At 34.8% G+C, this 12475-nt stretch overlaps 1 protein-coding gene across 4 annotated transcripts in view; it reads right to left on the bottom strand.

The window, feature by feature from the left end:
- Positions 1-500: 500 nt before the first annotated feature.
- The window catches only part of LOC121330363 (serine/threonine-protein phosphatase 4 regulatory subunit 4-like), a 28592-nt gene continuing 16617 nt past the window's right edge, over positions 501-12475 (bottom strand). For 2 of the 4 annotated variants that reach the window (XM_041276831.1, XM_041276830.1), the window contains exons 8-24: positions 11821-11942; positions 11135-11257; positions 10270-10427; positions 8926-9045; positions 8412-8489; positions 7914-7997; positions 6995-7177; positions 6288-6393; positions 5558-5705; positions 5113-5257; positions 4545-4583; positions 4311-4382; positions 3775-3838; positions 2852-2942; positions 2321-2379; positions 1641-1767; positions 501-1239 (exon numbers count right to left, since the gene is read on the bottom strand). In XM_041276831.1, the coding sequence (XP_041132765.1) occupies positions 1215-1239; positions 1641-1767; positions 2321-2379; positions 2852-2942; positions 3775-3838; positions 4311-4382; positions 4545-4583; positions 5113-5257; positions 5558-5705; positions 6288-6393; positions 6995-7177; positions 7914-7997; positions 8412-8489; positions 8926-9045; positions 10270-10427; positions 11135-11257; positions 11821-11942 (1744 nt within the window). In that variant the 3' untranslated portion in view covers positions 501-1214. The remainder of the gene's footprint in view (positions 1240-1640; positions 1768-2320; positions 2380-2851; positions 2943-3774; positions 3839-4310; positions 4383-4544; positions 4584-5112; positions 5258-5557; positions 5706-6287; positions 6394-6994; positions 7178-7913; positions 7998-8411; positions 8490-8925; positions 9046-10269; positions 10428-11134; positions 11258-11820; positions 11943-12475) is intronic. The other 2 variants (XM_041276833.1, XM_041276832.1) reach the window with 2 other exon arrangements.

Below are 12475 nucleotides of genomic sequence, written 5' to 3' on the forward strand. Positions count from 1 at the left end.
CTGACAGTCCCCACAAGTGAACATCTGCTACAGTATATAATTAGATTGCTATTATACCATAAGTTGTTGTGTAGGTGCACTTCAGGTATGATGATTGGTTTTGCATCCTTTTCTTTTCTTTCATACAATTGAGCAACGAACGCAAGGCTCATGAACTGTTAACAGTGGATAAAATCAGAGACTGTGTCCAGGATTTTAAAGTGCACTTGATGAGTCCTCTTCCTATATTCATTACATAAAAAGTGTTTTGGCCTATCTTTGTTTCTGGATCCTGGTATTGAATAAAAATGCAGGTAATAGATGCTACCTCTTTGAGTCTGACCTCAACCAAATCAGTCTCCAGTATTGCTAAATGCAGAACTGGAATCCTCATAAACAGAAAACAGCAAATGGAGTGTATAAGTCACAAATTAAGATGGAGAAGCTGAAGATCATTGTATGGTGAGAATAACATCATATTGAATTCAATAAGTAATTCAGAAACCATTCAATCACACAAGTTATAAAAAAGGAGATGTATTTAATTTCTTCTTTTAAAACAGCACATGAGAAAACATTAAATGTATCCAACTGATCAAAAGATATGCTGGCTTGGTTCACTGTATAACAACAGCCACAGTTTTATTTGCGTAAGAGTATATAGCAGGCTACATATGGATTTTAAATAACTCAAAATACAATTTTAATATATGCATGAAGATATCCAGAGAATATCCCTGGCTTACAATGTAAATAAAAAGTATTTGCCAAAGAAGACAGTTGCAAAGCATGCTATTTTCTGAAATAAAAAACAAACATGTATGACAATTCTGACATACATAATTCTTGCAACCATAGGCAGAAATGTATTTTTTAAAGTGAGAAATGAATAACGTCAATAACATTGACAAAACAGGATCCTGACATTTTGAAGCCAGGATAGAGAAACACTATTGTTTGTTAAAAACACACTGACTAAATGAAGAAGAATGTAGATAATCTCATTATTCCTTAGCTGGAAAATAAATATAACAAATATATTGTTTCCTTGACAACTGTGTATTAAAGATCCAGTGTTTTTTTTTTGTTCCTTTTGTTTCAATAAAACCTTGTGTCAAGCAATCAGTTCTTTGAGATCCTCTGCATTTGTTGTGCAATTCTCTTGATTGTTAAGATCTGTAGGAAGTTGTGCTGGCTTGTTCTGGAGTCCTGGACCTTCCCTTGCTATTAAATCTCTAAGGGTTAGTCCTTTTTGATCTTCTTCCATTAGAAAAAAATAAATTACAAATTAGCATTTGTCACAAATAATGTGTTATAAAATACAGAATGTATATATTTTATTAAATGTTTAAATATAAAATTGCTGTAAAAATGACAGAATCAGCTCAATATACTGTAAAATGCTGTGAAACAACTGGCTGCCCACCTACTCTTTGTCTATGGCAGTGTTGCCAGGTCATATTGTCACATGATTTGAATGGAATGAAAACGGCGGTTCAGTGCCAGCACATAGGATTCTTTATCTTAAAGTAGCTCAAGCCAGGTAAAGGCAGATTGAGTGACAAATGATAAACGCCATAAATTAATAAGAGAAATGAAAACCAACTCTTAAAGTTTCTAATACATTGCAAACTACTGTAATATGCTTTTGTAAAACTTACATATTTATCTTCCTCGTGTCTTTGTTCCCATTGCCGACTGTGTTGCTGCGGATTAACACTGGCACTGAGGCTGAAGGTGCAGTCGACGTGGATGCCACACTGAAATGATGGCTTCTGAGCAAGTCATCTGAAAGATAGAGCACGCATGGCTATGATGTAATGCACCAGCGACAACAAAACAAAGTGTGATATTTATAATATTAAAACCTGACACTGCAATAGAAAAAGGTAAGCCATGTGACCGAAATGACAAAGTGTTTGGAACACTCGTACTGTATGTTTTCAACTTCCTTTTAGTCAGATCTCAAAAAAGGATTCAGAAAAAAACAAACCAAGTAATACCATTTTCTCCAGTCAAGGATATACACCAGGCCTCAGTATCAAGATAAATAACCTGACATTTACAAAATATACAAATATTGAAAATGAATGAGACATTCAATTCAACTTAAATATTGTGCCTTTTCACAAATCTTTAAGTCAAAAGTAATTTAAAGAATTAATTTACAGAAAAAATAAAGTTTGATATTAATGAGAGCTTTGACAAAGAAGCCAACAGCAATCTAGAATAGGATCATAAATGTTAACTATGTTTTATCTTGTCCTACATATTTGCAACAGAATCTAAAATTGTTAAAAAGGAAAAAAGAGGTAAAAGGATGGTGCATTTATCATTTTACCACTGATGTGCTGCAGAGAGCTCTTTGATGTTACAGGGCTGGTGCTAGATGTTGATTTCCTTAAAAAGAAAAATATAATTAATTGGATTAGTTGCTTGTAGTTATGTAGTAAAGTGACCTACTTGTTGTAAGTTAAAAACACTTACAGGTTCTTTTGGCAGAATCAGGGTTTTCTATGATTTTCTCCTAATACCCTCATTCCAATTCCTCCCATTTTCTCTCATCTTTATTGACTCCCAGTTTCTCAGATGATGAGCTACAAGATTACTTTGTTAACATACAAATACATGATTGTGTAGGGCTATCACCCAACCCAACCTTGCTCCTAAATCACTGACTATGCTCCCTAGGACCCTCCCTGCATTATACATATGTTGCACTGACACTAAAGAGACTCACTTGCACTGTGACAATAGATGTTTGATTATCATGATCTTGGGATATCTAAACCATGCCGATGTTAAAATCTAGTGCCTAAATAGACAGCATGTTTCTTTATATGTAAGGGACTAGTTTGCTGCTAGATCTTACAAAGATTTTTCAGCTGCACTCAGCTTAGGAGGGGAAGGATTGCAGCTGAGGGATCTGCTGCGACTCAGTTTAGACTTCTTTACTTCTTTACCTAGAAGTGAAACAACAGCTTCTTTGATTAATGTACACAGGCTTGCATATACAGTATTAACACACATAATAATCTGTAGTGCTGGTGACAAAGACGATGAGGCAGACAATGTGTATTGGGATGAAATGGGCTTTATATTTCAATAACGTTGTTCATTATTAATATTGTCCAGTAGACTCAGGAGTTTGGCAATTTTTTTGTAATTACCATTACATTTTATATCATGTTTGTATCTTTTGACAAAAAGTCTGTCACCCCTGAAACAAATATGAACTACTGAATGGGTTGAATATTTCTGTAATGGTTTAAACGTCACACACAATTATAGAATGAGTTGGGCATCCCAGAATCATTGTGGATGGGTCATGGGTGGCAATACCAGATAGTTACACAACAGTAAGGTGGTACTTCATTAATTTCATACCCTTTAGCTGATCTGTGCACATCATTCTGGCTACATGTTTCAATTGCAATACAAGGTTTAATCCCTCCTAAATGTTCTTTACAGAAAATTAAAGTATGTGTCCCTTACCAGATGAAGAAGACACAGTACTAGTAAAACCCGAGATGCTTCTCGTTACAGATAATACAGAAAAGGACAGGGACAGGGATATATATATATATATATAGTATATATATATATATATATATATATATATATATATATATAATATATATATCGATTACAGCACACTTAATATAAAGCATTTATCTCAACAGAAGTTGTCTTTTGGAGTAAAATGGTTGGGCGACTACCTTTCTTATATGGTTATGCAATGTGTTGTTTCTAAAAACATTTTTTTTCCATAAATCATCACATAAGTCCACTCACGTTTCCTCTCACCAAGTTTTTCACTGCTCGACTTTCCTTCAGTTTGTTGCTTTTCCAGCTGCTCCTGTTAGTGAAAGTTAAGCTAAATAAACTGCATACAAGATAGTCAACACTCATACTTCAAATATAATTGAAATGAACTAATTTATTTTAGTGCTGTTGTGTTGAAAAGCACATTTCAAATTCAACCCCAATTACATATGGAAGGGGTCAAAATTACAGAATGGTTTTATTTGTAAGTTCTGACTGAAGAAAACTTTCAGGGTTTGTGTTACCAGGATGATTCTGCAAGCCACGAGAATGCAGCATTTATTATAACAATAGGAGGTCAATCAATTTCAATTAGCTACCAATTTTGTTGAAGTGTGGAATATAATGTGCCCTGAGAGCTATAATGAGACACCCAAACTGCAGCTTCAACACATTCTGACTTTTCCTAAAGGTTTTTTTCTGTTCTTCTAAGAACAAGATACTGAAGAGCAGCACTTTAACAGACAGACAAAGATACAGGTTAAGGTGTTAATCCTCAATCTTACCATCTCTACCAGAAGATTCTCCTCTTTCTCTTTCTTCTGATCTAGCTGGTCTTTTTCATGTCGTTTTTGATACTAAACAACGAGAAGACCATGTGTAAAATATATATATATATATATATATATATATATATATATATATATATATATATATATATATATATATATATATATATATATATATATATGAAAAACTAAAGTCATACAGCACAAATAAAGATCAAATCATGAACTTACTGGTTCTGTGATATCCATTTTGTCCAACTCCAACACGGTCTAATAAAAACCATGGAAATAAATGAGAAATGATCATATTGACCTATGTGTGTTTTTACCATGTAAGTTGTAAAACTTGGTAACTAAAAGAGTTACTTGTTATGGTCGTAAAATATCTGAGTTATCAAATATTGTATTCGTTGTTTTTTAGATGAACTTTATTTAATGTCCTGTTCCTTTTTAAAACAGTAGTTTAAAGACCCCCCTGTGGCTTCACTAGAGCTCTCAGAATCATGTCTAACCTTAAAGTGTATATGGTACACTAGTGTGCAACCACTAATCTGAGAGGTGTTTTCTGCAGTGAATTCATGTGTGTGATGTGTGAAGAAGTGTATCTGGGAAATAATATGTAACCAACCCTTGGACATAGTGTAAAGAGAAATACAAAACTAAAACAAGAAAATAACAGTTGCAGGAGTGCAATTAATTTAAGTACTGTATTACACAACAAACAAATTTTATATGTATGAATGTATGTAAGTCGGGGGGGGGGGTGTTGGTAGGGAGATAAACGTGATATGAAACCTACTTTTCTGACTATAGCCATCACGTCCTTGTCTTTCTCACGACAAAGGAGTTTCCTCACACAGAACTCCAACTGCTGAAGCAGGTGTTTATCTGTAGGCAGTTTGATGACCGACTTCAATTTTGGCAGCATGTTACACAGCTTAAACCTAAGAAATTACAGAGCAAGTACTGTTTTATTAGATGGAAATAGCATCCCTTGATTAATTATAAGTTTTCACTTTATCATTGTCTATTGTGCCCCCAGCAGGCTACAGTTTCCCTGTTACCCTGTGACAGTAATAGGGGTATGAGGTTTGCTTTTTCTTTGTTATTGCCTATGTGTGTACAAGGGATTTGCTTATATTATGTCACATGAGGATTTCCTGGTTATTTGAATAAACTTTGCTTCATTGACCAATTGAGCTATAAGGAATCAAGTCATGAAATGATATTAGAATTATTCTTACCTTACATTTGCAACAGGATCATTTACAAGCTCCAGAGCAGGAACAAGGAAGTATTTACAGAAGTATGACTTTGAAAAAAGCTCTATTACAATTTCACAAATGTCGAGGAACCGCAGTCTGTTCCAGTAACTTCTACCCTGCCCTAGTTCTAAAAGGGAAGGAAAGTAATAAACCTGTCAACTGAAGTGCATCTAACAAAACACACACAGTATAATATGATAGTAGCTGATTGCCTCAATGAACCTATACTATTATATGATACACAGGGGGTGTGGAACATAGCGTATGAACTATTAGCTAATGTTTACATAACACTTGCCATCCTATAACTGTACACTACTGCTTTACTGTTAGCAAGTCCAACTCCAAATGCTCCTCATCATAATAAACCTTTTTTTAGTCCATCAGCATACAAATAGACTGAGGTTTGCTTATGTTTCGAAGGGAATGCCGCTGTACTGTAGTGATTTCAATCTTTTAAATTTACCATGAAGGGAATTCAGAAGGTGCCTAAGATATCATTTTTCAAGCAGGTGATGTATGCAATTTAGAATAAGATACGGTACAAACTCAATATGCTCCAGTTGATGTCATTAATTGGGTTTGTTGCTGATACGTCATGGCATCACACAAACTTGTGCTCTGGTTGTCTATGATAGGACTTAAAAACCATGTGGAGTCTTTGGGGAATTATATTAGAAAGATTAGATAGAAATAACTGTGTACTCACGGTCAACCAGTTTATTGATTACCTCCTGTCTCTGCTCCTGTTTGCGATTGTAGCGCAGGAAGACACACAGCGTTCTGGCAGACTGTCTTTGCACAGGAAGAACATTCTACACAACAGAGGAGTGCAAACAGTTGTGACACAAGAGCACAGCCATTTCAGTATTCAACACCACTAACAGCTTAACCCTATATTATAAACAGTTTCTTTTCAGTTTGTACTCATTTTTTTTACAGTAAAATTCACTGATTTCACAAAAGTTACAGCATGACTTTCATTGTTTCCATCCCATATTTGGCCACAAAAATTAATGATTTATACTGGTGGTGACCTGGTGACTAGTCACTGAACAAAACACGACAGGAATACCTAGCTTGTATATAAAGTCCCAGCACAAGATGACAGCAATTAGATTTAGGCGTGCACACAGAATCTTATTTGAATTTTATAGAAAAGGTATTTCAGATTAACTTTTTTATTCTTAAACCTGAATAAATGGTTATTTGAACAAGCATGACAAACTGAAAGCCAGCTCTGTCCAGGACAGACCAGTGCTGGTCACTGCTGATATTTTCAACAGTGAATATTAACACTTTCATTTGTTATGTTCTTTTTGCAATTTTGATAACATGATATTGTAATGTAAGTAAAGTTGACTATAAAACCCAGTCTGTCACTGATAAGAATACAAACAATGCAATGCTGCTTACGTTGGTTGTAATTATTGTAAACATCCTTTGCAAGAACCTGAAGTAGATCTGGTCACTCGATATGACTCGAGGCAGACAGGAATACTTCTGTAGCAACTTCTCATGGATTCTCCATTTTAGAGAGGTGGCAGCTTTCTGCTCAGCTGCATTTAGTGCAGGGATGAGATCTGGGACATTGACTTGCTGAAAAAAATATCTTTGTAAATATTCAAATTATTACACTATACAGTGTAAGCTGATAAAACAACATTAAAAGGTAATCTAATCATTTTTTTTAAATAATGTAAGTGGGAAAAAAAGAATGCTATGCTTTTTTAAAAGGCTACAAAACATTTGGGAAACACCTTTAATGTGTAGAAAAGACCTGAAAATGGGCTGTCCCTTGCATGAGTCCAAGTCATGTCCATTGTTATGGCTAGACCTCCACTAGAGTACTAAATTGTGTGCATGCTTTATTAATACTGGAACAGCTAGTGCAAGTCATTCATGATGGGCAAGAAAGCCAGTCTAACGTTCTTTAATAGAAAGCACTTGTTGGTAAATGATTCAGTATACAAGACTGACAGAACCAGTGATGCTTCACTGTGCTCATCAAAGGTAATTGACACTCTGGGCAACCCTGGAGACTTACAGTTAATTTCCAAACCAACCTTCATGTAATCCCTGTACAGAAATGTTTTGTGGTTGATGTCCCCAGATATTATGCTGAATTTGGGTTGGTTTGGGTGATGTCTGAACAAAACATGCTTTGAGAAATGAAAAAAAAGAGCCAGTAGGAGAGAAAACGTCCTGTCTTTAATGTAAGAATCACCTGCTTAATGGATACACAGCTAGCACTTCTCCTTTAAGAAACGTTTATTATCCTTGAAATGCAGATTAATGTTTTTTTTATTTTTTTTAATGTTCATAATATGATTACCTTACTTTCAGACCCAGCACCCTCTCCTTTTGATGTTACAAGTTCTAGGATTTCCGGGAGATTATCCATTAGTGCATCTAATACCTACAAGAAAAGGACAGTATATTTTCAGTGGGTCTGGGTTAATCTGATTCCACTATCTGGAAATATTATCATATATAATCCTCCACTTCCACTACTCAAATGAAAGTAGTCAGTTTTGATTAATAAAACAAAGTGATATTCCTAAAATGTTTTTTGGTTGTTATTAAAGAAGCCAACACCAGAGTAGAACAGACATATCAGAATCAGAATGACAGCACCTCAGTTGGTCTGTATTGTATGTGTGTGTGTGTGTGTGTGTGTGTGTGTGTGTGTGTGTGTGTGTGTGTGTGTGTGTGTGTGTGTGTATATTTTTTTCATGAACTATGGGATCTGGCTGAATGTTTGAATAAATAAATACATACATATCTTCAAATGAACACAGAAAATACAATTCATAAAATAAATGTTTCTTACCTCTAATGAATCGTCTTGTAACAATGCTATCAGTTCTTTCTGTATTAAATGAACACTGGAGCCTAACAATTTAATAACCTGCAAAAAAAAAAAAAGTTTAAGGCAAGACATTTTGGTACTCTTTGGCATGTTCCTGTCATGACCTGTTTTATATGCCCTTGCAAAACTACAATTCAGAATGTATGTGACTTGATTAATGTAATATCCCTTGTTTAAAATTGATTTGTTATTCTTGAGGCTCTAACAAACACAAGTGTAGAGTTTATATGGAGATAGCAGGAGAGCCACACCTTGGGTCCCCCGAGCAGCTTATGGCCCCCAGACAATAAACAAGGCTGCAACTATGTCTATTATTATTTACTACATTTTAGTTTTACAGTAAATTATATATTGTATCAGGGATTTTATACTTGATATAATTATATTTTTAAGATAGGTGTAACTGTATTGTTAGCCACATTTAACATGGCCTCTGCTTTGTACAACACTGTCTCTGGTTGTTATTAATACTTACTTCATGGAAGCCATTAGCTGTAGTGCGCCTGACTGCAATCTCAGGGTCATGACACAAGCTTGAAAAGGTAGGATAAAGCTCTGAAAGGAAGTTTTTGGGTTCAGCAAACAATACCATGGCCTGTGAGAAAATAGAGAAAAAGCAAACCCCTGTAATAATTGAGTACCACCATACTTCTTAACCTGCTCTAACCATCAAAGCCTGTCAGAGAGGTCAAATGTTCTCATTTATAATGAACATTTGTCATCTATGTTTTTTATTATTATGTCTCAGGAAGAAAAACTTTACATAAGCTCTTTTTTTTGTTTTTTCTCATAATGTGTATTTAATAACCAGCGATTCCAGGCAATTACCACCAGCATCATTAGTCAGCTGGAGAGCAGGGAATGAATAACATTTAAGAAGATACATGGACACTGTAAACAAGAACACTTGGACAAGCAGTCTCAAACATTGCTTCACCGAGGGGTAAAAGACTATGAAACAAGAACGCACCTCACAAAACCAAAATCAGGACTATTGGCTGACTGCATGAAAATCTTTCAGTGCTGCTGCTGATTGAGACTTTTGCCAGGTTTGAGAAGTGGTGAAAGTCCTTGATCAGTGAAACATGGATCTTTAGGCTTGGGTGTTACACGTGGTGTAAAAGTATCAAGACGGGCTTGCCTGTTTGTTAGTGAGACTTAAGCTTAAGCAAATAAAACAGTGAGCTGAAATGTTTGCTGTTACACTTTTAATATACTTATATCCTGGCAACCAGAATTGAATGGGCCTTTAGAACTAGGGTGAAATCTAAACAATACAGTGAGGTGTAACAGTTAGGACAGTTATGTTATTGTTCTGAACACCAGTAGTTACTACAAACTATCTATTTACATAATTCTAATGTAAAGGCTTTCAGCAGTGGATCTTATGGTAAAACGCATATTCAGGTACACCACAGATGTAACAAACAGACAAACATATATACAAATAAATGTGCCTGTTTCAAGGAAGACAGAAACTGATATATTGCACCAGAAGTCATGTGCATATCACTGATTATGATGGAGTAAATTAAGGCACATTTTCTAACAAATTAGTCAACTGCTGTATGCAAAAGCTTCATGGTAAAAGGAATATTTTTGCACCTTTAAAAATGTGTTTATTTAAAGTTTATGCTAGATTAATATCAATGTACAGGACAGATTTATGCATTACAGATGTATGCAGAAACAGTATGGCAACAGTGGTGCAAGTATATGGTACTTTACAGTTATTGTAATTAATTGTATTATTGGTTGTGGCTAGCTTGCATCTGTTAACAGTTATGCACAAGCAGATTCATAATTAATAAATACTCACCGGAAAATTATAGGCACAGTTTTTTCTAACCGATTCATATTTCTTTTCCAGTTCAAGGGAATAGGTCTCACTGTGACCATTCTCGTGCTGAAGGCCCAATACACAAAGCTTCTTGTAGAATTCCAAAAACCATACATGTTGATCCTCAGTAAAACTCCCTTTTGGGAGAGAAAAAAAGGTGCTGTCACTAACATGATATATATATATATATATATATATATATATATATATATATATATATATATATATATATATATATATATATATATATATATATATATATATATATATATATATATATACTTTTTTTTAATGCAATTTGTTTTCAAGTGGCATAACAAAAATACGTTGATTAACAGGATATCTCATTGTAACAAATAACCACAGAATGTACTACAGTTCAGTGACATTGATTTGTAACTTCTCAGTATATATTCACAATATGAGTGTAGTTCAGAAGAACTTCACTTAATGGACTTCATATATAGTTGCATTGAGAAATAATGATACATATCCATGCAACTGTTTTAGATTGCTAATTACTTTTTAACAATCGTCTTGAAAAGTTTAACACACTTTTTATTTTTTATTTTTTAAATAACATTCTTTAATACTTTCAACAAGAAACACCTCTAAAGCCAACACAGCAGACCAGTTAAATGGCATGTTTTGGGTATGCATCTACTGTAATTAATGACACTCTGAGTCTATTTAATTAGTCATAGCAGGGCTGTTTCTTTTAAGCTTATTTAGTGCTGAAATAATTGGCTTTTCTTGGCATATCTGTGTTTACATTGAGGAGATTACTGCAATGAATTATTAAACACACCATTCAGTCACCCAGTACATGCAAGGAACATCTTACCTGAGAGGCCATGACAGACCTTTCCATACTGAAAGGTTAGAGAAGCCAGCACAGCTTCATCTGCTTTGAAACATTTTTCACAGAATGTCTTCACTAATGGAAATACAATGCAAGTCCTGTCATCTACAAGTGAGGGGAAAAAACAGCTTGTTTAAAAAAAACAAACAAACAGTATATTGTTCTCAAGGTATTAATTTCCATTAAACTCTGTGACTCATGTGAACAATTTGGGGGTTGAAATAAATGTAAACTTTACACTTGCAATGAAAACAAACTGTAATTTAATACATTTCCCTTCACTGCAGCTATTTTTTCCCATATCACAAGCATATTTCATAAACTGGAGTATATCTGTTGAGGAACATCCTCAGTGTCACTACATTTTTCAATTCAAGTAATTTAAGGTGGTATTGATAGGTTACAATTTAATGTAATTAATGATTACTTATTTAAGTTAAGCAGAATATGCACAAACAATTGTGCGCCACCCCCTAGGAACTCCTGGTTATGGTTGGCTGTGACATAGCCTGGACCTGAACCTGTGATCCCCAGACTCTAGGGCACATCCTGCACTCCATGTGGAGCGCTTTTACTGGATGCGCTACTCAGAAGCCCCACTGCTAAACATTTTCTGAACAATCTATTCAGTAGCTTCACAACAACCTGAGGTGTGCATTAATACTCACCATTGTCAAACATTTCCAAAAGATTAACTATTGTGTCAAATGCAGCTAGTCGCACACTGCTGCCTTCATCTCTAGCTAACTCTACTAACTCAGGTAGGATCACTGCCTTAGTGTGTTCAGCCCTACAGAGAAGAAAAATGTAAGTTTATAGGGTGCTCTGTAGCTGGTTGGTTAGAGATTAGAATATCTGAAGATCTAAGGTTCCAATCTCAATTAATGCATGGTGGATTACTCAGTTGGAGCAAAGATGCATGTGTTTAATATGACTGTGCTTCAGTTCTTTACTACAGCCAGGCAATCCACTACACAAAGTAATCCCATCTTTGCCAGCATCCCTGAAAACTTGGTGGACAAATGAACCAATCAAAACTGTAATTCAAAATGGTTCAAATCCATGTTCTGCTTTTTCAGACCAACAATAACATGCTGCAGCCCATTTAGATTACAACACAATTTCCTTACTTTACATACCATTAAAAATAATAATACTAATCAGCAGTCCGTAGGCACACATACAATTGCTTCAGCTGTTTCAATTGATTCAGTTCTGGAAGAATAGCTGAGTCAAACCCTGAGGAAATCGATAAATAATGTTTCTTTTTTTTTCTCTCAGTATGTCCTCAGTATGGTGCAGAACTTAATCTGAAAACGATTT

Source organism: Polyodon spathula, chromosome 17, assembly GCF_017654505.1.
Source record: "Polyodon spathula isolate WHYD16114869_AA chromosome 17, ASM1765450v1, whole genome shotgun sequence".
Lineage (NCBI taxonomy): Eukaryota > Metazoa > Chordata > Actinopteri > Acipenseriformes > Polyodontidae > Polyodon > Polyodon spathula.